The 27,738-nt window shown below is 35.5% G+C and overlaps 1 protein-coding gene across 1 annotated transcript; it reads left to right on the forward strand.

Annotated features, from left to right (window-relative positions):
- The first annotated feature begins 12,267 nt into the window (after nt 1-12,267).
- LOC103985932 (anthocyanin regulatory Lc protein-like) lies at nt 12,268-26,944 on the forward strand. The gene is made up of 8 exons (XM_065185380.1): nt 12,268-12,490; nt 20,766-21,020; nt 24,223-24,319; nt 24,461-24,475; nt 24,597-24,653; nt 24,756-25,724; nt 25,946-26,386; nt 26,472-26,944. The coding sequence occupies exons 1-8, from the start codon at nt 12,363-12,365 to the stop codon at nt 26,541-26,543; spliced, it is 2,034 nt and encodes a 677-aa protein (XP_065041452.1). The 5' UTR covers nt 12,268-12,362; the 3' UTR covers nt 26,544-26,944.
- Nucleotides 26,945-27,738: the final 794 nt, after the last annotated feature.

A 27,738-nucleotide genomic window follows, 5' to 3' on the forward strand; every position in this document is an offset into this window, starting at 1 on the left:
CACGTGTGAGATGATATGCATTCTTTTTGTTTATTATATTTTAATATTTTATCATTTTATATTGCTTATTGCATATATGCAATATTAATGAATCTATGTAATAAGAATTGGATCGTGATGAGATCATGATAATGAGGCCGATTCACCTTTAAACACAGACCCTAAATAATCTTGGTCATAGGTTATTCAAAATGAACATCGAGATAACCGGACATACTTATGTGCTGAATACCCGTCCATATGATGGAGGTAACTGATCTCATAGCTGCTCGTGTGGGGACACTAGGGCTATAATACAAGTGTTCATTGGAGAATGAGTTAATTGATTGATCCACTTACGGAATGTTGGATGGTTAATGATACCTTGTTGTCAAGCAGCGATTCCTTTGTCCTAGTGATGTACCTAGTCCTTAGACTTGAGACACCAAAGATGTCCTGTATAAGTACTCTACTCTTTGATACCGGACTTATAGGTCTGAAAGTTCTAAATCTAGCACAATCGATCATCGGGAGTGGTAGCCAACCTTACAAGAACTATTGAGTGTCGATAGAGCATCATCCACTCTTGTTATAATGAGAGAAATATCTCATGTGTTCTTTCTTAGATAAAACCCTAACTAGGGTCATTCGGATTGAGAGAGAAAAAGTTCTCTAAGAGAATTCGATTAGAGCGAGACTCGAGTAGAAACCGTATGAGTTTGATAGTACTGTTCCCAATATATAATTTCTGGGATATTAGATGGATGAAGGACTATAGGTACATGGTAATTGATGACAGATATATCCAAAGGATTGGATTCTCTTGTATCGTCTAGGGACTACTACTAGTCATAGGTGCCTTGCAAGCTAATTATATGAGTGATGACATGTGCGCCTTGACATGTAGTCTTTTACTTATTATTATTATTTAGCATTTTATCACTTTATATTGCCTATTATATGAATATATTATGATGCCTATGTATCTATGTAATAGGAATCGGATCGTGATGAGATCACGATAATGAGACCGATTCATTTTTAAACATATATCCTAAATAATCCCGATCATAGGTTACTCAAAGAGACATCGAGATAATATGACAGACTGGTGTATTGTATACTCATATTTATGAAGGAGGTGGTTGGTCTCATAGATGCTCATGTGAGACACTATGGATATAGTGCAGGTGCTCATTGGAGAATGAGTTCACTAATTGTTTTACTCACAGAATGCTAGATGGTTAATGATACCTTATTGTCAGATAACAATTTCGTTGTCCTAGTGGTGTACATAGTTCTTAGACTTGAGATACTAAGGATGTCTTATATGAGTACCAAACTCTTTGATACCAGACTTATAGGTTTGAAAGTTTTAGATCTAGCACAACCGGTCATCGGGAGTGGCAGCCAACCTTACAAGGATGATTGAGTATCGATAAATGATCATCCACTCTTGGTGTCATGAGAGAAATATCGTATGTGTTCTTGGTTAGACAAATCCCTGGCCAAGGTCATTTGGAATGAGAGAAAAAAAATTCTATGGGAAAATCTAATTAGAGCGAGACTTAAGTAGAAACCATATGAGTCTGACAGCACCATGCCTAGTATACGATCTCTGAGATATTAGATGGATGATGGACTATAGGTACATGATAATTGAGAACAGATAGGTCCAATGGATTGGATTCCTCTGTATTATATAGGGACTACGACATAGTGGCCTAGTACATTCACAATCGATGAGTCGAGTGAATTATTATGAAGATAATAATTCACTAAGCTAGGAGGGGTTCTAATAGGTATGACTTACAACCAGCTCAATATTGGGCATAGAGGGTCATACACATATGGTAAGCATTACAACGAATTGAGGTTCGGATATGAGATATCGGTCAAAGCCTAAGAGAGGTCTTGGTCACCTGTGTGCAGGTGGCCGGCGGGCAATGGTCGGCTGCTTACGGACGTTGCACCCGCGAGCATAGATAGCCGCGAAGACAACAACACCCATGAGCACTAGCAGCTTGCGAGGGTCGGTAGCCTGCGGGCGTTGCCTATGTGCACAGTACCCACAAGAGCTGCGCCGCCCACGAGCGACCTACCCATAGTGGTGAGCCACCTGCTGAGGGCGATGCTCGCCCATGGGGATGGGGGAACCCGCCAGCTAGGTTGTTACTCACCCATAAGCAAAGGGGGCACCCCTCCGCTACGGCGGCGTTGCCCGTAGGCACATTGCTTGCTGGCAGTAGAGCGCTCGCCCGCAAAGGGATGTTGCCGATAAGGTAGCGGTAGTTGTAGAACACAGGGGAGAAGGAGAAGGGGCAATAATATTTTTTTTTGGCAAAAGATAGTTTTGCCCCTTAAATTTTTAGAAATTTTGAATTATATCCTTTTATCCAAATTATGAAAATACCCCTCATAATTCAGAAAATTTCTTATATATCCCTAATTTTAAAAAATATTAGTTAATTAAAAGATTTAATCAACTATTATTATTATCTAGTAGTCCTATGTAATTATATTTATATGTGATGTATGATGTAGACGGATGATCATGGATCGTGTGATGTGTGTACTTATGATTATTATTATTATTAGGGCATGCAAGCTTCCACTTTATTTCTCATTTATTATCAGGCCTATGTGCCTATAATTAAGTTGTAATCATATGAGGAGGTGCTGCGAGAGCATGGAAGTGATAGTGAGACTCACAAGATAGACGATCACGATGCATAAAGATGTATCAAGATACCGATAGAATCGACAATGATGAGATAGACGATCACAGGACATGGAGATGCATCGTTGCATACATAGATGTTAATATAAGTGATTAGGCCCTCTAGCTCGGGATATAAATTAGTGGATATAAACATTATTTCCATTTTATGTTTGACGATTAGTGGATATAAATTAGTTTTTTATAACAATGGTTGTTCAATATTATTAGATGATGAGATCGTTACGAGAGAAACATTGTATAATGGTTTGTTTATGCTAGACATTGCTCCACATATCATGAATGTGTGTATGTTTCTAAGAGGAAATGAGATAAGGTGAACAGCACACACTTGTGGCATTGTAGGCTATGTCATATCCATGAGGAAATAATTCAAAAGTTGCTAAAGGATGAATATCTAGATCCATTCAACTATGAGTCATATGCAACTTGCAAGCCTTGCCTTTGTGAAAAACTAACCAACTCTCATTTTAGTAGAAGTGATGAGAGAGCCACTGAGCTATTGGAACTCATACATAGTGATGTATATTGACCTATGTCAAATCATGCTATAGGTGGTTGCTCCTACTTTATTACTTTTATAGATGATTTTATAAGTATGAACATGTATACTTGATGAATTATAAGTCCGAGGCATTTGAGAAATTCAGAGAGTATAAGAATGAAGTGGAGAACCAGATTGGAAAGAGTATCAAGACTCTTTGATTAGATCGAGGAGGTGAGTATTTGAGTACAGAGTTTACCTAGTTCCTCAAGAACCATGAGATTCTATCCTAATGGATACCTTCTTATATACTTCAGCTCAATGGTGTATTCAAAAGGAGGAATCATATACTATTAGACATGGTGTGGTCCATGATGAGCTTCACCTATCTACCCATCTCATTCTGGGGATATGCCCTAGAGACCATAGCTTATCTTCTGAACAGAGTTCTAACTAGGTTGATGGTGTCTACACCATATGAGATATGAAAATGGGAGAAGCCCGATCTTAAGGTTGTTAAGATTTGGGGCTATCCTGCCACGTTAAAAGACACAACCTCGATAAGTTGAAATCGAGGATAGAGGGTGTAAGTTTATGAGATACCCCAAGGAAACTTGTGGGTATTATTTCTATCACTCGGAGGACCAAAATGTCTTTATAGCCAAGAGAGTGATGTTTCTTGAGAAGGAATACATTTTTAGCGGAGATAGTAGGAGCGTGATAGAGTTGAGCGAGGTTGGAGAACCTAACTCAAGCATTAACCACAGCCCGAGTCTACTCAGGTGCTCAGCACAAATTTCAACTTTATGTACGTCCGACAAAGTATCTCATCATCTTGAGAGATATATGAGACATATTAGAAGAGAGGATATTGAGGATATTGATCATCAAACCTATAAAGAGGCTATTATGAGTATAGACTCTGGGAAGTGGTAAGAAGCCATGAATTCTTAGATGGATTCCATATACTCCAACAAGATTTGAATCCTAATTGATGCACCTAAGGGTATTGTACCCATCTGTTGCAAGTGGATCTTCAAAAAGAAGATCAGAGTAGATGGAAAGGTAGAGACTTATAAAGCAAGGCTAGTGGCTAAAGGGTATCGTCAAAGATAATGTGTTGACTATGACAAAACCTTCTCACCCGTAGCCATACTAAAATTCATCCGAATTCTATTGGCTATTACAGAACATTATAATTATGAGATTTGGTAAATAAATATGAGAACCACATTCCTTAATGATAACCTCGAGAAGGAGGTGTATATGATACAACATGAGAGATTCGTATCTAAGGACTGCCTAGATAGGGTGTGTAGGTTGCTTAAGTCCATTACGGACTTAGGCAAGCTTTCCGAAGTTGGAACATAGGATTTGATGAGACGATCGGATCTTATAACGTCGTTGAAAATAAAGATGAGCCTTGTGTGTATAGAAAGGTAAGTGTGAGCGCTATTATCTTCTTGGTATTATATGTAGATGACATCTTGATAATTGGGAATGATGTAAGAATTCTATCAACAGTAAAAGCTTAGTTATCTAGACACTTCTCTATGAAGGACTTAGAGGAAGCATCTATATCTTGGGGGATCTATAGAGAGATCTAAGAGGATGCTTGGCTTGTCTTAGTCCAGAAACATAGACACCATTGTCAAATGGTTTGGCATGAAAAATTCTAAGAGATGTCTCATACCGATGAGACATGAGATATCGCTTTCTAAGAATATGTCCCCAAAGATTCCTAATAAGATATCCTATGCCTCAGTAATAGGTTCTATCATGTATGTCATGCTATATACTAGGCTTAATATAGCTTATGCTTTGAGTGTCACGAGCATATATCAAGTAAATCCAGGCTTGAAGTACTAGAAAGTAGTAAAGTATATCTTTAATTACTTTTGAAGGACTAAGGATCTTTTACTGGTATATAGAGGTAGTAGCCTCAAGGTTGAAGGCTACCCGAACTCGAGTTTCCAATTCGATGTCGATATAGCAAGTCTAATTCGGGGTATATGTTCACCCTAAATAAAGGAGCAATATGCTAGAAGAGTTCCAAGCAAGATACTATTGCTGACTCAACCACAAAGGCAGAGTACATGCTATAGTAAAAGCAGCAAAAGAGTAAGTCTAGATGAAGAAATTTATCACATATTTGGGAGTCGCATTGGGCAACGAGGAGTAGATTCTCTTATATTATGATAACAACGGGGCGATTGCTCAAGTGAGGGAACCCGGGTCTCATCAGAAGTGTTCTTAGGAGGTTCCAGCTTATTAGAGAGATTGTGACCCGAGGAGATATAGTAGTTGAAAGAGTTCCATTTGAAAATAACATCACAGATTCACGGACAAAGTCGTTATCTCAGATTTTCTTTGAGCGTCACAAGGGTTTGATGAGGATCATATACATAGGTGATCGGCTTTAGGTCAAGTGAGAGATTGCTAGTCATAGGTACTTTATAAGCCAATCACGTGAGTGATGACACATGTGATATGATATGCATTATTTTTTCTTATTATATTTTGACATTTTATCACTTTATATTGCTTATTACATATATGCATATATATTATGATATCCATGAATCTATGTAATGGGAATCAGATCATGATGAGATCATGATAATGAGACCGGTTTACCTTTAAACACAGACCCTAAATAATCCTAGTCATAAGTTACTCGAAAGGAACATTGAGATAATAGGACAGACTGGTGTGTCATATACCCGTCCATATGATGAAGGCAACTGGTCTCATAACTACTCATGTGGGGACACTAGGGCTACAGTGCAAGTGCTCATTAGAGAATGCATTCACTGATTAATCCGCTCGTAAAATGTTGAATGGTTAATGATACTTTATTGTCAAGCAGTGATTTCGTTATCCTAATGGTGTGCCTAGTCCTTAGACTTGAGACACCAAAAATGTCATGTATGAGTACTCTACTCTTTGATACCGAACTAATAGGCTTAGAAGTTTCAGATCTAGTACAACCAGTTATCGAGAGTGACAACCAACCTTACAATGATTATTGAGTGTCGATAGAGGATTATCTACTCTCGGTGTCCTAAGAGAAATATCTCATGTATTCTTATTCAGACAAATCTCTGACTAGGGTCATTCGGATTGAGAGAGAAAGTGTTATCTAGGAGAATCCTATTAGAGCGAGACTCGAGTAGAAACCGTACGAGTCTGACAACAGCATGCCCGATATATAATCTTTAGGATATTAGATGGATGATGGACTATAAGTACATGACAATTGAGGATAAATATGTCTAATGGATTGGATTCCCCTGTATCGTTTGAGAACTGCGGTGTAGTGGCCTAGTACGTCCGCAATCGAAGAGTTAAGTGAATTATTATGAAGATAATAATTCATTGAGCCAAAAGGAGTTCTGATATGTATGACTCAATACTATCTCGATATTGGGCCTAGTGGATCACCGCTATAGAAGTTTTTGGTTGCCACCTCCTATTCTCCTCTCCCCTTCTCCTCCTCAAATAGCAGGTGTGGAGATTTGGGTAATGATTTGAGGAGCATTGTCGTAGCTTTGCTTTGTGGATCATCGCTAGAGAGGAGGACGCTTGATCTCTTTCATCCTCTCCTACAGATCTGTAGGGATTCAAGGATATATGATCTCCCTAGGTAAAACATAATCTTTTATATATGTAGTTTTTTGTTTTACGGATTTTGTACACCAATCTTCGCACGACGAGGAACACATCATTGGGAAATTTGGAGACTTTTGTTTTCTGTTCTTCATGTGATATCACCCTAAGATTTCTATACATAAAGTACAGAATGTACTTTTCTGAAAAAATTCGATAGTGGTACCGTCCAATGTCAGGTGGTGGTACCGCTAAGACATAGTCTCCCAGGTTGTGTCAAGCGATGGTACCACCCAGATAGGTGGTGATATCGCTAGTGCTCAAAGTAGTGGGCGGTGGTATCACTAGTACCCCAAAAACCTAGGGATTTAAATATTTGGTTCCATTTCTGAAGCTATTTGGGGCTTATAAATACCCTACTCATACTTACTTGATGTAGCAAGAAAAAGAGCAAGAATTCTTGAGGATAAAAGTGTTGTAAACTTTTAAAAAGTATTTAGTCTCTTCTTCCTTGAGTTTAGAAGTCTTTTTAAGGGAGGTGTAAGATCTTTTGTAAAGGAGATATGTAAAGGTTCTCTCCTAAGCTTGTGAAAGGGAGAATGAGTTGCTACAAGGGTAGTTGATCTTCGTCCGTTGAAAAGAAGATCGGTAGTAAAAGCTAGTGGCCTTGAGGGAAAAGGAATTGGGAGTGGACGTAGGATGGGATGATCGAACTACTATAAATCTAGTTTACATTTTCCTTTATGCTTTTCATTTCTATTACCAACTGATTTAGTTGCTTACTACCTTTACTTACATTCTAAGTTAAATGTTTTTTCGATATGGGTTTCATCGATCGAAACCTTTAAATTAAAAATCTTTTATACATATTTTTTATACGAGTTTCATCCAGACTCCCTCCTTTGTTGTTTCTATCGCAACAATGTACTTTGCCTCAATGGCCGAGTCAATAGTATCTTACTTGGAACTCTTCTATTTTACTGCTCATCCATTCAGGGTATACATATACCCTGAGTTCGATTTGCTATCATCAATATCAAACTGAAAACTCGAGTACATGTAGCTCTCAACCTTGAGGCTACCTCCTCCTTGTACCAGTAAAATATCCTTAGTCATTCTCAAGTGTACTTTACTACTTTCCAATGTTGCAAATCTATATCCGCTTGATATCTGCTTGTAACATTTAGAGTATATGCTATATCAGGCCTGATACATAGCATAACATGTTAAATCCTATCGTAAAGGCATAGGGTATCCTATCCATGCTTGTCCTTTCTACATGAATATTTGGGGACGTACATATCGAAAGTGATATTCTATATCTCATCGGTATGAGACATCTCTTGAAAATTTTTTATGAAATTTTTTTTGATAATGATGTCTATGTACTTAGACTAGGATAAGCCAAGCATCCTCTTCGATCTATCTCTATAGATCCGAATCCTTAAAATATATGATGCTTCCTCTAAGTCCTTCATGTCATGGAGAAGTGTCCAGATAACTAAATCTTAATTGTGAAGAACATTCTTACATCATTCCCAATGATTATGATGTCATCCACACAAAGAAGGTGATAACGCTCTCACTTATCTTTCTATACACACAAAGCTCATTTTCGTTTTTAACGAAGTGAGAGAAAAGAAGAAAATAATGATTACTCTATTATACTAATTTTTTATAATAATTTATATTTAGATTATGCTTTTATTAATCTTATTTACATAAAAAAAATATTTTGATTGGATCAATTATCTAATAGGTTAAAATTGTTTAATGATTTAATGGTAGGCGTCATGAATATCAATAATAAAAGTATGAAGACATTTGAATAACAAAGGTGTTACATAAGATCGAATAAATTATAAAGCAAATTGTGAGGTTTTAAATTTTGCTTGAAATTACATAGTCCAAAGATGGATTATATCAAAGTTTATATTGTCTAGGAGAAGATAAGAAAAATCCCTAAATGGGTTAGAAAAAGGTTGTATGGAGGATGGTACGCACTTATTCTTATAATTTGAAGGGTTCAAACGTTTGTGAAGAAAAAAAATCTAAATAGTGGAAAGATGAGGAGGCGAATGCCCCTAGAATCTAGTATCATTAATCTGTCCCTATAATTATCATAAATGTTTGAGTAATGTAAAAGGAACCATATATTATTTACTCCATAATTTATATATTTTTTATTAATCCAAATATTTTTTTGAATATGTTCAAATGATATATAAAGTCTCCACTCATCTCCATCCTCATTATAAATAAATTTTTGTTCCATATATAATTTATCGATTAAACATTTTGTCAAATAAAATTATTCAAATTTATCCTAAATTAATTTTTATAGAGTAGTTATTGATAATTGTCAACGAGGTAAAGATAAATAAAAACTTGCATACTTCCTCTCAAGCTCATTCTAATCTTCATCGTTCTTTTTTTTTATTTTTATTTACTCATATTTTAATATTTTTCCTATGCTTTACCAAATAAGATCATTTATTCTTCTTTATCATAGAGCAAAAAATATCTTCCATCAAACTTCTTCGAACCAAAGCTAAATAAACAACTAGTGATATTCTTGTCCAATCTATAATTATTTTTGAATCTTTTCGGTTCTAATATCACTTTGTAGAAGAAAGAATACTTTCAGAATAATATGAAGAATCAACAATAAAAATATAAATTAAGAAAATAACAAATATAAAATTTAATTAGTTTGATACTTCTTATTATATTCGGAGAGAAAATTCCATATAATTAGTCCTAACCCTACCCATTAACCACAGATGAAAACTGCGTCCTAATTAATTAGTCCGAACCCTACCCATGCACGGTACGTCATCCATGAGGTGACAAAGCCGTGCACTGCAACGTGAACACATTAAACCTTCCTTCATCTGCCCCTCCGACAGACAAAATGAACAAGATTCTGCGTATAGATATGTATAGCTAATGAACCTCCACAAAATAAAAAGTAAAAAATACTATGGAAATCTCGGTAATTTATGCTCAGGAAACGAAGCCTTGCAATGGAAACCGACGTCTGCCACTTGCATATTTCTCGGTGTCTTCGTATGTCAGCCAATAAATGCCTAGGCAAGGAGTCTTTCCACGTGTCGTCTCCCGATATTCATCTCACAAGCATCAATGATCTCATGAACGACAGAAACCCGCCTCCTTCGTGGCCTGTGAGATAGACGTCAAAAGATGGGGTGACAATAATAATTGCGGACCAAAGATTTGGACCACCCGCCGTTCGGAGAGGTAATAAATAGAGGACGACAGCTGCAACATAAAGGACTGTTCAATGAAGGAGACATCGACTTGACTACGGCTCCTGTAACGTCAAGAGACGTATCGCGCAGCGTACAATTAGACATGCATCGAAGGTGCATGTACTGCACAATCACAGTGATCACAGTATTTGTGAGACATCGTAAACATCCCAAGGCATGTGAAGCACATTTGGACACGAAAAATGAAAGCAACGGAGGTCGAAGATCACTCGGAAAGTAGCCTGCACTCGGTTTTCTGACTCAGATGATGGAATGATAACCTAATTAGATGAAAAAAAAAAAGAAGCCGAAATCACCATCTGGAGAATGAATACAGATGACAATGTTGAAGTTTAATCATGTTTTAGGTCGCAATGAAACAATACTTGGCTTAGGATTCAGATGTTGTACTTGCAGGGAGAAAATCTAATTTTGTTCATCGGACGACAAACCTTCCTCCACTATCAAGAAAGAAAACTTGTGACAATTGCTGGTTGTTGCAGATTGATCTAAGAGCTTAGATGAACAACAATGAGGTTTCTGATGAGCTTAGATGTATGGATTGAAAGATAACACATTTTCAGGGAATTCAAAAGCGCGGAAGATCTGAAGGGAGGTTCCATATTGGATTCGGAGTCATTATTGTTCTTGTGTTGCTGCATCCAACGCATGTTCGTCACCCATGAGATGACAAAAGGTATGCACTGCAACGTCAATATATATATATATATATATATATACCTTCGCCGCCTTTCATCCAACTGTTTTTCCGACACAGACAATAATGAACAAGACTGTACACGAACAAAGCTGGCCTTCCCGCCTGCCTTCGAATTGATCCGAGGAGTTGGGGCTCAGGATTGGAAGTCTTGCCGCGGAAACCGAAATTTGTGGCTTGCATCTCTCTCCGCGTGTTCGCGTGTCAGCCACGAGATGTCCGGGAAAGTAGTCTTTATGTTGTCATGTGGTACTCTCAATTGTCTCTATCGTCTCCTCCGCCCTTTCTCCTTTTCCTTTCAACTGTGACAGATGAGAGGAACAAGGAAACTAAAAGGTTGAAAAGCTAGGTAGGAGAAGGTGTAACTTGCTGTACTCTGCTACCTCTTGGTTGGTCCCTCAAACCAACTTGTGCAATTCGCCTCTTTCCCTCTCTCTGTGTTTGTTATTATCCTTTTTCTTTTTCTGCTCATAAACCCTTATATATATATATATATATATATATATATATATATATATATATATATATATATATATATATATATATATATATATATATATCTTCAAATATCTTTGTATTGATTGAACCATGAATATTCACATGAGAAGAGAAGAGATTGAAAAAAAAAAAAAAGAATAGTCTTACATTAATAAATATCGAAAGAATCAAGGATTGAATTGATGTCCGACATATGTTAATCATATTTTTGACTACTGATTTAGTCTCATAGTCGATAATAAATTCGCAGTATAGTCTCAAAGCTAAGATTCATGAAAAGAAAACAAGTAAATTGAAATTTTTAATTTGAATGATTAACAAAAAAATTTTAAAAAAATATTTAAGCCAAAACACGCTTGACGACCATGCGTTCGAGTTCCATTTAGACTCATAATCAATAATAGATTTCTAACAAATTAAAACTTGGTCATTTTTACCGACCGATAATAAATTTCTAACGATTTGAAACGTTGCCATTTTCTGCGGAGTGTAGCGAACCATAAACCAATAATAAATTTCCAACAACGACTTCAAACCTTGTCGCTTTCTGCGGTCTTCTGCGAACCCTAAACCAACGATAGATTTCGAACAACTTGTCATTTTCTGCACACTGTTGCGAACCAGACTAATAGTGTATTTCTGAGAACTAGAAACCTTGTCATTTTTTGTGGGCTGTTGCGAACTAGTTTATAATGTACTGTCTTTTACTTTGGAGGGCCAAAGGGTCTAAATCGTAAGGAAACAAACTTCTTGAGGATTTCTTTTGAGATCAAGCTCCAAGAATCCCACTTATTGATTTTAAGACCTCCCAGCTTTTACTGTTTTTTGACTGATCTGTCTTTCTTTACTGCAGCCACTGGAGATAGTGTCGTCACTATCCCATAACGAAAATAATATGGAATACGATCCTGATAATAAATTTTTTGGTAGGAGAGGGTCCATATCGAGAATGACGATCAGAATTACGATGTTCTGCAATTTATTAGGTTAGAAGACGTGGTACAGAAAGATAATTGCTTCTTCTTCTATATAATTGGTGGAGATCTGGTCTTGTGCCGAGAAATGACCGCAGATCTCGAGATCCACGAAGAAATGCTAGTGAGGCACATCAGGAAGCAGCTCGCTGCTATCGTTACGAAGATCCATTGGAGCTATGCGTTCTTTTGGTCTACTTCCACCACGCAACCCGGGTAAGGAAGCTGCTCCAACTTCTTTTTCCCTCTTAAATTTATTCTCATATATTACTATCTTGTTCCGTTTACTTAATCGTTCAAATTCTTATATTTTTTCATGTGTGTATATACTTAAATTTTGATTCTTGTGTTAATGTTCTTAAATTTTGGAATTCATGGAGACCACAGCTTCTTTACATATTTTAGTCCATTGATCTTTATTTTGCGGTACGTTTCACTCACACCAGACCAGAATAAATCTGCACTTTGTAGTATGCACTAGACCAGAAGAAATCTGCACTTTGCTAATGATATCGGTCACAAAAATGCCATAATTATAGTCGATCGGTAACTTAAAAACCGTTCTATCAGCATTTGATTCGTTTCCCATCAGAGAACGAATCATAAAGCGACTATAATTTTTTTTTTTCAACAAACAAAATTATATTAGCTAAATAGTAAAATTACATGAGTTTTGTAGATTAAAAAATAAAATACTGATAAACCGAGAGGACCACTCTACTCTCTAAAAAAAAATATAACTCCGGTCAATCTAGTATGTGAAGCTAATCATCTCATTCCTTTGTCATAAGAAAGGAATCAAAGCATTCAAAAATATAAAGGGGTATGATTTGCACCGATGTCTTTTAGTTTGTCTTTTAGTTTGACTCCACGTGAATTATCTTGATTTCGTCTTGAGCTTTCAAGATACCTAAAGATATACCCTATAGAAGAAAGGTCAACTAAGTTGGGCAAGGCACAACGCACCCATCATCTTTTCAAAGTTGGAAATAGAATTTAACAAGCTCATTCCTAATAAGGATAAGGTCAACAAGTATTTACCCCGAGTCTTGATATGGTGAGTAAAATTTTTCCTCCTACAACAAGTGACCAAAGCATGATAATACTTTATGTTTTGATCCCATCACCAATTCACTTGGTTTTAGCTTAAGACCACTACTTCAAATTAGTTTGTATTATATCTATTGTAAAGACAAGAAAACCGAAGCTCATCTTAAGATAGGAGATATCCTACTTAGTCGATTCTAAGACTACTTCAATCTTTCCCAAGCTATGCTTATTTTTATAAGACCACCAAGACTCCCTTAGCCTATCCAATTTGTAGGAAATGCCATTCATATAGACATCATTAAAAGGTAGAGAATTTCACATATACTGAAAATATTGCCACATCATCATATTCAGCCCAAAATTGACAAAATTTAAATAGAGAAGAAAGGCTTCTTTGCCCATTAACTTGAAATAAAACGGGACACTGATAAACTACCATGCTCTAAACATATTAAGCCAAACATCATTAACTTAAACTCTATCAAGTCATACAAGAATACGAGCACTGCCTTGATAGCTGTTACACCAAGTAAATTTCAGACCGACAAATCTCAGATCCGTTAATATTGAAGTTTTGAACTGAAGAATTCATAGAGAAACCCCTACCACAACATTTGTCACATTCCTTAATAAATTCCTACCGTGAAAGAAAACACTCGCATAAATCCTAGTAAAAATTGTTATTTCTCCCATCTTCCATAATGGCATGAAGGCAAAAGTATGAGAAGAGAGCACCAGGACGTAAATCACGTAGGAGTTCCAAAGAAAAGCAATCCCTCTTGATGCACCCTCCACAGAACCATCCACGGCCTAGCCTACATGCCATCCTATGTGCAGTATTTGCATCGGAGTGCATCTCTTGCGGAAAAACCAAATTACATCTATGAGATTGGATAACAAAAATGTATCGCATCCTTCACTGGCCTACGATGCAAGCCCCTACAATTCCAACTTAAAACACTCATAATAAATGAAAGTAAAACTCTAACACTTATGGTGAACGTAATCATTTGCGTCCACAGCCCCTTTGGGGCTTAACTCTCTCCACAAATGCCCTCATATTGGCCTTTGTCATCGCTCTACTCCCTGATCTGCTCTCCGAGATGGGAGCAGATGGAACCCAATGGATTTATCATCCACTTGGGGAGGAGTTGGAAAAGAAGGACGAGTAAAGAAAGTCAAAATGGGCTAGATGGAGGCCACAGGAGCCTAAAAAATGGGACTCGACGTGACCCTGCCCCTGGGAACTCCACGTGGGAGCAGGAGGGATTTCCTTAAGGACATCTGAGCTTCCCCCTACAACATGTCTCACTCGAGAAGAAGAGTAACGTTCGCTCAAACGACGTTCGACATGCCCACACCAAAAGCACACAATAGGAAGGTTCTCGTGTGAGTTAAGGCTGGAAGAAACTGGTTTGTTAGTCACCAGTCTACACGCCCTACAACAGAGGGATGGTGGGATCATCCTAACACATACCCTCACATACCTGTCCTTCTCCATCCTCAGAGAGCATTCGTCAATCTTTAATGGACGACCCAGCGCATTCATGATGCCCAATACCCCTTGTCTACTCCAATACTCCACGGGCAGTCCATGGAGTTGGATCCAAATAAGGGAGGTTTTCAACGTTTCAAATACGAAGTTCAAATTCAGCCTACAAGAAAAGAGACGCAGGAGTTGTCCATGGAAAGATCACGGATCAGAAGTAACCACTGAAATCACATCCACTTCAGATTGAAAACGAAACAGAAAGAAGTCATTGGCTAAATTCAAAACAAGAGGCATAGAAAAGACTTTACACGTTTTGCAAACAAAGTCCCTCAAGATGTGCAGTGGAGGAGAAACTTTCCCACAAGGTTGAAGACCCAGGGCTGCTGTCTCCACTGCCTCATAGTCTCCTCATCGTATCTAACATTGGAGGAGATCTTGATGCGATCAAAAGCAAACGTCGAAAGAAATGAGTAAGAAACGGAACGGTATCCTTAGAATGGCCAGCAAGCAGGTCCGCCCAAGATACCCTTTTACCTTCACCTTCACCACCGTGCCAGCAGCAATCGGATGAGGAGGTTCTCCCGTGCCCGCGAGCGTAGACGGAGTAGCCGACGGAGGGGCGTGACAGCCAGCGACGCGTCACGTCAGGAGAACGAGATGATTGACGGCGATGGGGTTTCTCCATGTTTGTATACATGTTTGTATACGATGAAAAATTCCTCTCCCCCGATGTAAATCAAAGATAATTTATTATAAAAATAATAAATATAAAATTAATTTTTTATCTCTAGAGAATAATTAGGATATAAAGATTATGTTAGTACGCATAATATTCAAATTCTCCTAATGCCGATATGATTAAGAACAGTTTCTCTTCATTATTTTTTTTTCTTTCTTTCTCTTGTTTTTTTACTTTTTTTTTCCTCTTTTTCGAATCAAGATGCTGCTGTAATTTTCTACCTTATTGTTATAGTTTTTCGCCTATTTTCATAGCTACCACACTTCTCTTATTAGATCTAGGATTAGGTTAAAAAAGGGATGGGCTATGGGCTATTAAAGTCCACTATGGGCTGAACTTGTAGGCTATCAATCCAACAACCTCCCTCTTCAGAGAGGATGTCACATGACTCCTTAATGTGAAGTCATGCCGATTGTCTTTGTCATCATGTATGCTTCGTTGTCATTTGTATGAATTTTTTAAAGCTGTAATTGCTTCTCTTCAAGTACATTTTAAATCCAGTGATATCTGATATCTATATGTTTTGATTTGAAATAAAAAGTTGAGTTCTTACACAAATTGATACACTCTGGTTATCATAATTCATCATATAGTTTTCCTGTTTCAGCCACAATTCTTGTAAGAATTCTTTCATCTATAATATTTCTTTGCAAACCTCTGTAGCAACAATATATTATGCCTATGTGGTGGAGAGAGCAATACACATTTATAGTCTGGATTGTCATGACACAACTCTCCCTGCAAAAGTAAGTACAAAACATGATGTGGACTTCCTCGTATCAATATCTTTTGTCATATCTGTGTAACCTGTCAACACAAGTCGTCCATCTTCAAAGCTTAAACAAACCTTAGAGCTCCTTTTGAGATATTTAAATATTCACTTCACTGCTACCTAGTGCTCTTTGCCTAGATTTGCAAGAAATCTGCTAGTAACACCCATTGCATATGTGATGTCCTGCCTCATACATACTATCACGTACATCAAACTTTTAATTACTGAAGCATAATGAAACTTTTATATTTTCTTATTCTCCTCATCATTTGACGGACTTTGTTTTGAGCACAACTTGAAGTAACCTGCAAGAGGAGAACTTTTCCAATACCTTCTCGATGTATTTCTCCTGTGATAACTAAATCTTCTTATTTTTTATATCACGGAAAATCTACATGTCTAGTATTTGATTTGTGGCCCTATGTTCTTCATTACAAAAGACTCACTCAGTTCTTTCTTCAACCTATTAATTGTAGACATATCTTTACTAAGAATAAGCATGTCATCAACATAAAGTAAGAGAATAATAAAATCCTTACCAAACCGTTTGATATACACACAATAACCTGAAGTTGTTCTTTTGTATCCATTCTCAATCATAAATGAATCAAACTTTCTGTACCACTGTCTTGGAGCTTGCTTTAGCCCATACAAGCTCTTCTTCAACTTGTAAACAAAGTTCTTTTTACCTTTGAATTTAAAGCCTTCTAATTACTCCATATAAGTTTCTTCCTCCAAATCACTATAAAGGAAAGCTGTTTTCATATCTAACTGCTCAACCTCCAAGTCCTGGCTAGTAGCAATACCAAGAGCAACACGAATAGAAGACATTTTAACAATAGGTAAAAAAATCTCTTTAAAGTCAATACATTTCTTTTGACCAAAGCCTTTCACAACCAATTTAGCTTTGTACTTTGGTTGAGAACAATATTCTTGAGTCTTCAACCTAAAAACCCACTTGTTCTTCAATGCCTTTATTCCCTTTGGTAGTTGCACCAAATCATATGTGTGGTACTTCTGAAGAGCATCCATCTCTTCCTGTATAGCAACTAACCACTTCTTTTTATATTCACTTTCAACTACTTCCTGATAACTTCTGGTGCACCTGCATTAGTAAGCATCACATACTCATCTGTAGAGTATCTTCTAGAAGGTTGACGTTGTCTAGAAAATCTTCTCAATTGAGGTTTTATGGAAAGTTGCTCTCCAACTTCTTCTTACTCAACATGTCCTACAGGTATATCAATATTGGGCTCTACACCATCTTCCTACACATCTCCCCCATCACCCTAATATACTAAAGGAGTAATTGGGTCACAATATGATAATCCTTTTGCAGAAGTCATGGCTGATGCATTCTTCTTCAAATCCTCAAAGAAGATCACATCTCTACTTCTAAACACCTTTTGCTTTTCTGGATCTCAAAGCCTATAACTAAACTTATCATGTAAGTAGCCAAGAAAAATACATTCTTTAGTCTAACTATCCAGCTTGGACCTTTCATTATTTGGAATATGTACAAATGTACGACAACCAAACACTCTTAAACGCTGGTAGGAAACATCTTTCTCTAACCATACATGCTCTGTAACATCACCATCTAGGGCTGTACATGGTAATAAGTTAATATCATCAACTACGGTCCTTAAAGCCTTATCCCAAAACTTTTTGGGTAGCTTGACTTGTGAAAGCATACACTTAGATCTTTGTCATGATTATGTGGTTTATCCTCTTTGTAATAACATTATGCTGAGGTGTACTAGGAACTGTCATCTCATGTTAGATGTCATGTGACCTGCAATAATCATTAAACAATCCTATGTACTCACTACCATTATTTGATCATTGGTCTTCATAGCATAGGCCCAAACTTTTCTGAAAAAATCATCTATAAAAGTGACAAAATAAAGTGCACCACTAATACCAAGAATATTAACAGATCCACCATGAGTTTTTGTCCTCAAAGGACCATATATATTTGTATAAACACGATCTAAAATATGTATTTTTCTAGACAAAGTAGGACTAGCAAATGAAACTCTATATTATTTACCAACCAAACAATCAATACAAGGGTTCAGATGTGTACCTTTAAGGTCTAGCAATACTTCTCTCTTGGAAAGAGCTTGTAGCCTCTTCTCACTCATGTGTCCTAATTGCCTATACCACAACTCCATGCTGAAATCTTTCTTTGTAGCATTCGGTTACTCACCACAAGCTTTGGCCTACAGCCTATATAAGGTGTGATAATTTTTCCACTAGCTATAATAAGAGAACCCTTATTGAGCTTCCATTGTCCTATGTGAAATCTACTATCATAGTCTTCATCATCTAAAATTCCAATTAAAATTAAATTCAGCCTCAAGTCAACCACATGTCTCACATCCTTAAGCATCAACTTGCAGCAAAGGCTAGTCTTTATATGGATATCACCTATGCCAATGATGTCTGTCATGCCATAGTCACCTATATTGACAACATCAAAATTTCTAGACCTATAGGTAGCAAAAAACTCCCTCTATGGTGTAGCATGATAAGAAGCACCTATGTCAGTCACCCAATCAAGATCCCGACACACACAAGAAAAAATATCATTAGAAGGAGATAAAATCAAATAATCACCACCATGCATAGTAGTTGTAGTATTATCTTTTGACTTTATATACTCCACTTCTTTTTCCTTTTTTTTGTTCTTCTTATATTTCTTGCATTGGTTCTTGTAATAACCTTTCTCACCACAATTATAGCAAATAATATCTTTTCTTGATCTTGACTTGCTTCTACCCATGCATGAACTGCTTCTATCCTTGGACTTTAACCTTCCTTCGTTCTCTGATATAAGTGCTTATGAATCAATATGAGATGTTACCGAGTTCTTTCTTTTCAACTCCTTATTCAACAAACTACTTGTTACTTGACTCATAGTTACAATACCATCTGGTGTAGAATTATTGAGGAAAACCACCAATGTCTCCTAACTTTCTCGTAATGAACTTAAAAGTAACAATGCTTGTAACTCATCATCAAGAGATATTTTTATAGAGGATAACTAGTTAGTGATACTCTGCATTTTATTCAAACACTCAACAATAGAAGCACCCTCTTTATATTTCAAGTTTATAAGTTTTCTGATCAAGAAAACTTTGTTGTCAACTATTTTTCTTTGATAGAGACCTTCCAACTTTTTTCAAACAGAACATGTAGAACTTTCAGTAGAAACATGGTGAAAGACACTATCGAATAAACCTAACTATTTTTCGATCTAATATCTTCTACTTATCATTTGTCATAGTTATGAGCTTTGTACTATCCCCATGCAAAGGTCCATACAAGTCTATGCAATACAAGAGATTTTATATTCTTGATTTACATATCATCCAATTATTTCCATTCAAGCTAATTATGAGAAAAACATTACCGGCCTCCATGTTCAAACGCAAAAATTAAATCACCAAAACTCTACTCTGATACCAATTGATGGGATATAAAAAGAGAAACAAATTTTTATATACGAACAAATCCATGCAGGTCGTAACACGCAATGGAGTTAAATGAAATCACAATCAAATAGAATATCAAGATTTACGTGAAAAACCCCTCTAACATGAATGGTAAAAACCATGGGGCAAACTAGAAATAATCCACTATAAGAATAATGAATATACAAATCTCAGTTGTTTGCCCAAAACCCAAGTATATAATATCCAAATTCTCCTCAAGTAATCACAGCAAGAATCTACTATAGATCTGATATAACCTGATATGAGAATATTACCTAGATGATTGAGAACAGTCTCTTTGCATTATCCTTATTTTTTTCCTTTCTTTCTCTTATTTTTCTATCCTTTTTTTTAATCAAGATAATGCTATAATTTTCTATCTTATTGTTACAGTTTTTTCCTTTATTTTCGTAGTCACCACACCTCTTTGATTTAAGATTAAGTTAAAAATAAATAAGAAAAAAATTATTAAAATTCACTATGAACTAAATTTGTGGACTGTCTGCCTAATACTTTTCGTAGTCAGCCTAATACTTTTCTCTCTAGATAAAATCATCGAGCGACTACATTAAATGTGTGCAATGATGGAACGAGAGCAGGTTGTCATAGAACGAAGATAGTGAACAGTACATTAGATAAGATTCCTCACCTTGTTTTCTTCGTAGACTGCTGTACAGGCGAATGCCATTTAGGAGGCCTATGCCAAGATAACACTATACAGATAAAATGTCTCATCTTATCAAATATCAATAAAATAGGATGTGCAGACTTTCTACCGAATGGTAGAGCAAAGAGGAACTTTCATTGGTCCCATCCTCCAGATAATATGGTTGGTGAGATTTACTTTTCGTCTTTGCTTCGTGAATCTATTTTATCAATTGATTGTTTCATGTGATTTGAGCTTTTTGCCCAAATTTCGTGTTAATTTGTTTTGTCAGCGTCTTGGAATGGTGTGGTGGATTTTACAATGGTCAAATAAAAACAAGGAAGATGATTCAACCAATAGAACTTGAAGCTGACCAAATGAGCCTTCAGAGGAGCGAGCAACTGAGGGAATTGTATGAATCACTTTCATCGGGTGATAGCAATCAGCAGATGAGAAGGGCTTGTGCTGCATTGTATCCAGAGGATTTGACTGATGCAGAATGGTACTACTTGACTTGCATGTCCTTCGTATTCAATATAGGACAAGGGTACTCTCTCTTCTTAAAAGCTTTCTCTGTCATTTTATCTTTGTCTCGTAGACACTTCAAGTTTTTTTTTTTTTTATCAAGTGCAATTTATCTTATATACATGTCATTAGAGTGAGAAGTTGGCTTTGTATATATGATTCAAGAACTAAGTCTTTAATCCTATATCATAATTTTGTCATGATAATATTATAGAGTTTGAAACCACTAAAATTTTCAGTATAATTTAACAAAATATATTTTTAATTTTTATCCTCAAATTTTATTTTTTTTGATATCTTGACAAATATAATATTTTCAAAAATTCTTAAATGATCAATTCTTAGTTTATATAAGTTCCATACTTCTTCTGGTATAACATTATTAATTTATCTTATCGGAAACCAAATAAACGACATAAGCAATAGTATCTTCTCAAAATTCTTTAAGAATTTTTCTTTCCTTTAACATGCATCAAACCATATTAAGTATAGTCTTTTTTTTTTTTTTAAAACACCATTTTATTGATATGTATATAACATGATGAATTAATGTAAAATTCTATTATTTCTATATAATTTTTAAATTTATTTGATATGTATTCATCACCCCTATTTATTCTTAAATATTTAATCTTATAACTACTTTGTCTCTTAATCAAATTATTAAATTATTTGAATTTACTTAAAACTTTTTTTTTTCTTTAACATGTAAACCCAAGTTTTACTACTACAATCATTAGTGAAGATAAGAAAACATTACTTCCTTCGATTGATATTGAAGTGATATTGAATTAATAGGGCCATAAATATTTGAGCATATCAAATCAAGTCTGTCATGCTCGTTTTGTTATTTTAAAAGACTTTCTTTTTTGCTTGTTTATGAGACATACTTCACATAATTTTGATGGACGATCAATTCTTAGTAATCATATTATTATATTATACTTTTTTAAAAATTTTAAAGTCTCAAAATTTAAGTAAACATATCTAAGATATCATAATATAGAATTATCTTTAATATTAGTTTTAAAATAATCTAACTAATAAAAAATATATAAATTTAGATAAAACATTATGTTCTCATTTTCACATGTTAGATTAATATTTTATTCTTATTATAAATTGAAAGAAGCATATCTTTTATCTTAATATTATAAACTTTTTCAAGTAATTGTCCTAAGCTTAAAATATTATTTTTCATATAAGGAACATAATAAACATTTGAAAAGTATAATTCTTTGTCATTATTAAGTCTAAGAAAAATTTTACCTTTGTCTTTTACTAGTTTTTAAGATATATCACCAAATGCAATGTTGCTAGAATAACTTATATCTATTTTAGAAAATAATTCTTTGATGCCATACAAGTGATTTGAAGCTATCTAGATATCACGTCATTGATTGATATTCTTTCAAATTATCATAAATTAATAGCAAAATATGATTTTTATTTTTCTATTTTACAACAAAATTTGCCTTATTACCTTGATTGTTCATATTATAATAATATTTAAAAAAGTAGTACATATACCTTTTGCAAACATAATATTATATCTCAGACCATTTAGAATTTCTACCATGTCCACGACCTCGGCCATGTCCTTGACCATAACCTTAGCTTCTTTGGCTAGAATTTTTTTTATCACCTTCATTGTTTTGAGATTCTTAATTGGTTTATTTTTTGCCATCTTTTCCTTTTTGTCCATGACCTATTTCTCTTTTGAGATTTTGATTCATTTTTGTTTTCAAGAGTAAGCTTGGTTAGTAGTGCTTGCTCAATAGACTTTTCTTCTCTTCTTGTAAGCCTTTATTTATGAACTTAAAAGAAAACATATTAATTGTTCTAAAAATATTTGTTTTAAATCTTTAGACTCTTCAATTGCTATAGTAATAAAATCAATCTAGAGATCTTAGTTTTTTTTTATTGCTCTTTGATGACTTATTTGTTCACCATTTATTCTCATTTGATAAATAATAGAAATAAATTTTGAGAAGTAAACAAACATAAATTCAGAAGTATATTATTGTATTTTTTCAAACTCAACTCATAAAACTTATAGATGAATTTTTTTACCTTGTCCACATCATCAAATACTTTTTGAATCATTTCTAAAACCTTTTTTGAAGTATTTATTGGAGTGATATTCTCGAACATTATATCATCAAGCTCTTGGTAAATTATGAACAAAGCTTTTTTCTCGTTTTCCCTTTATCGTTGAGTTGTTTTCTTGCTTCTATATTTATTATTCCATTTTCTATTAGATTTAGTTCAATAAATCCATCTTCTACAAGCTCTCATATATCTTGGGAGTATAGAAAGACCTTCATTTGGATACACTATATATCATAATTTTTTTTTGTCAATATAGGGATTTTAAGTTGGATAGTGCTTGGTGAAAAGGCCATAGCTTAATCTAAATTCAGATACCAAATGTTGAAATATGTAAAGAGAAGAGATAAAATTATCATATAAAAAAAGAGTAAGACAAGATAAAATATTCTATGTTTCATTCAAAAACTCTCATGAGCTAACACATGTGGTTTATATAGTTCCGATAGATACATATCATTCATTACATTTAATATGATTTTTTTTCCAAAAAATTATTTCAAGAATCAATAGTCAATTTGATTTATTCTTTTCTTAATATAATAAAATTCTTTGTGGTATCTTGATAAGTTTAATTCTAGCACAACTTTGTTTTTTGTTGTTCTTATGATACCAAATGTTGAACTATGTAGGGAGAAGAGATAGAGCTATCATATAAAGAAAAAATAGGATAAGATAAAATATTCTATGTTTCACTTAAAAACACTCTATGTTTCATGACTCAATACATGGGGCTTATATATTCCTCATACATACATTACATTCATAATATTTAATATAAATTTTTATTTTTCAAGAGACTCTTTTAATAGTTATCAATTTGGTTTATTCTTCTATGGTCCCTTATTATGTTTTACCTCTTGATATAATAAACTTCTTCGTGCTGCCTTGATAAGCTTAATTCCAACATATCTTAGTTAAATGTTTTATGTTGTTCTTCATATTATATTCATTATATTTAATATCAATCTCTTTTTTTCAAGATACTCTTTAAAGAATCAATAGTTAATTTGATTTATTCTTCAATACACCTTTAATATGTGATATAATAAACTTCTCTATGACACATTGATAAGTTTAATTCTAACACCTCTTAATTTTCTATTATTCTTCAGATTGCCGGGTAAAGCATTTGCGGACAATCAACACATCTGGTTGAACGGTGCTCAATTTGCAAATTGCAAGATGTTTTCACGCTCTCTTTTAGCAAAGGTAGTATACCTAGCCAGTTAGATTTTCTAATGTTGTAATTAAATATGTAATTAGAACAAGAAGCTAAAATTGGCGACTTTTTTAATTTTTGATATGTTACTTGCGGAATGCTTAATTTGGACCATGTCACACATCATCTAGAGTGCATCTATTCAGGTATGGTTAGGGTCTTAGTTTCAATTGACCAATTACACCGTGACAGTCTCTCTCGACAACCTTTAAGTGAATATATGTCTGGACGAGTTATAATATAATTTGTCATGGTGTCTATTTGCAGACTGTGGTGTGCATCCCTATCATGGATGGTGTACTAGAGCTCGGAACAAATGATCTAGTAAGTTCTATTCTATTGTTCTTATGAAGATTTCAAGTAGGGTATTCTGAACTATTATACTTCTCATACAACTATGTCTCCTTTAATTTTATGTGACTTTAGATTTTGGAGGATCCTGCCATCATAGAGAAGATCACAAGTTCTCTCTGGGAGCTACCAAATCCGATTTGCTCTGAGCAATCTATATCCGGTCGTCGAATGCCTGAGAACGACGAAGATAATTTATGCCCTAATCTTGATAATAACATAGATGACTGTATCGGCTTGGAGGACCAGAATCTGATCGCTGATCCTCAAACCCAATTGGGCAATGGTCCGACACACATTCCATTTCATTTGTATGCCTCTATCGAACAAACAGAACCAGTCCGATGCAGGGACGAAGAGCTACATACAAGCATACGTGAAGAACTAATTGTAGGTTCTTCAGATGGTAGTTTAAATGATGGCTGCCCCACGCAAAAGGTAGAAGATGCATTTGGAGTTGATGGGCTAAATGACATATCTCAGACTCAGAGTAGGCAGTTTATGGATGATGAGTTTAGCAATGTCCTACATGGCTATTTGGATTGTGATGTGCATGAACCGATGTCTTTCGTTAATGCTCGGAGAGTTGTCTCTGGAACTGAGGGAGGAAGAAAAGACAACCAGATTCTTGACGGTGTTCAACAGAGAAGCCTTAGCAGGATAGTTCCACTGGATCTTGATGGTGATGATTCGCACTCTGCAAAGACAGTTGCTGTCATTTTACAGAATTCAAAACATGTAAAACCAGTTTCAAGCTGCCCGAAGATTTCTCATAAATCCAGTTTTGCAATCTGGAGAATTGATATGAACCCACCAAAACCATTCACTAGCATGTCTCAGAAGCTCTTAAAGAAACTTCTAGTGGATAAAACATGGTTGCATGACGGACGCCTGCAGAGTCATCAAGAAAATGGGATGCAGGAAAAAACTTGCAAGCCAGAGGGAGAGTCCGGTGTACGTCATGTCTTATCAGAGAGGAGGAGAAGAGAGAAGTTGAAGGAGAAATTTCTTGTTTTGAGATCACTTATTCCGTCTATCAGCAAGGTAGTAGAATTAGTTCCTGAGGGAAGATATACTTCTAGAATGGTATCAGATGGTTTTCTCAATATATTTCTGTTCATGTGAAATTTCTGACAATTTTTGCGTAATCCAAAATTTTGGTGATAAGCTAGAAATATTTTGCCTATTATTTGGGAAAATATATCTTTGACCTATCACCTTTGTTTATAGAATTTAATTTGCTGTAATTTTCTTTTTGTCATCAGGTCGACAAGGCATCCGTCCTTGGTAACACCATAGATTATCTGAAAGATCTTGAGAGAAGAGTGCTGGAGTTGGAATCCAGCCAGGAGCCAGCGGAGCTTGAGATTGCAGAGAGCAGGAAGCATCCTGATGTAGCAGAGCGATCATCTGAAAATTACAGAAATAAAGAGATCGTAAATGGCGAGAAATCTTTAGCAAAGAAGCGGAAAGTATGTGACGTCGATAGATCAAATGCCGAGCACCTCTGGATCTTGACCAAGGATGGTCCAATCGAGGTAAACGTCACCATGAAGGACAAAGAGGTTTTGGTAGAGATTCACTGTCCATGGAGGGAATGCTTGGTGTTCGAGATAGTGGAATCCATAAGCAACCTCCAATTGGATCTGCTATCGGTGCAATCTTCCACTGTCGATGGCTTGCTTTCCCTGGCAATAAAATCCAAGGTTTGGATACATCCAACAGCCTCATTAGTGGATTGCTTCCTGCTGTGTTTTCTAGTTACTGATTTGCTTTTGGTCTCCACTACAGTTTAGAAGCACCAGTGTTGCCTCCCCAGGAATGATAAAGCAATCACTTCAAAGAGTGATGGGATTATTATAGCTGGCGGCATGCTCTTCCCTAATGACAGCAGGCTATTGAGCCCTTACAGATCTTTCTTCAGGTCAACTGAGCACCAGTGTCTGTCATGTAAGTATGTGCAGGTTCTCCTCGATCTTCAGGGAAAATGAAAGCTAATGGAGTACACTCAGGAAGTAGCTTGCAAGGGATGAGCATTTGGTTATACATATGACTCAGAAGATGGATGAAAACATAATTCAGTGGACAGAAAAGACAGTAGAAAACCTAAAGCAGTTGTCAATCTATAATGTGGAAAGAACAATGAATAGGTACGAGTGTCAATGTTGTCCTTGTTGTTCTTAGCACTATGGTTCCTGGTTTAGCATCCTCCTCTCGTGGTTACTGCACAACATATTATTCATTGTTTTATGTTCGCCATCAAACATGTTTTTCTGGAGTCATTTTGCTTGCTTTGTTACTTTCGAGGGAAAAAACAGTATATGGTGGCGCAAATAATACGAAAACCAAATTACCTGGTCACACATCGAGTGGTTTGGAACACGACAAGGGAAAGACCACATAAATGGAGAGTTACTAGTGGTCTGTGCCACAGTGCGTGTTAGGGAGAGCTAATAAATGGAGGATGGCAGCTCCAACCTGAAGAGCTGCCCAACGAAGGGTCTTTAAGGAGAAAACAAGACAAGGCGTTAACTTGACTACGGATCCTGAAGCATGCACATAAATATATGCATCAAAACAAATGCTGCATGCGAAGCACCGTACGTGGTGATCACGGTTAGCTGCGTCACATAACTACGATAATCTAAAGGAACGGGAAACACATTTTGTACCAAGAAAAGGGAATGCAAATGCCACAGTCGACGTCGAAGATATTAGTGGAAGCCACTTCCAAGCAAGAGCACTTTAAGACTCCAAACATCTTGCAGCATGGTGAGCATCGAATGTTTCCTAATTTTAACATAATAAATTTTCAAGTTCATTAAATTTCAAGAAATGATTTGCACCTTGTGTTTACTAGAAGTTTCAAATCATCAAGTACAAAGCATAATGAATTAATTATATATTATAATTATACTTAATTTTTAATAAATTATAACTTATTAATGAGATGGTTGATGATTTAATGTATAAAAGATATATAAAAGGGGAGGGGAAAAAGATTGATGTGGCATTCTAGCTTTTGAAACCTTATTGAGCTTTTATATTTTTGAGCTAC

This window comes from Musa acuminata, chromosome BXJ1-5, assembly GCF_036884655.1.
Source record: "Musa acuminata AAA Group cultivar baxijiao chromosome BXJ1-5, Cavendish_Baxijiao_AAA, whole genome shotgun sequence".
Classification (NCBI taxonomy): domain Eukaryota; kingdom Viridiplantae; phylum Streptophyta; class Magnoliopsida; order Zingiberales; family Musaceae; genus Musa; species Musa acuminata.

Bases quoted from the DNA above. Each gene is read 5' to 3' on its own strand.
- LOC103985932 (XM_065185380.1), top strand. From the start codon at position 12,363: ATGACCGCAGATCTCGAGATCCACGAAGAAATGCTAGTGAGGCACATC. The intron at 21,021-24,222 runs GTACTCTCTCTT...ATTATTCTTCAG, and splicing joins GTATTCAATATAGGACAAGG to ATTGCCGGGTAAAGCATTTG. The intron at 25,725-25,945 runs GTAGTAGAATTA...TTTTGTCATCAG, and splicing joins TTATTCCGTCTATCAGCAAG to GTCGACAAGGCATCCGTCCT.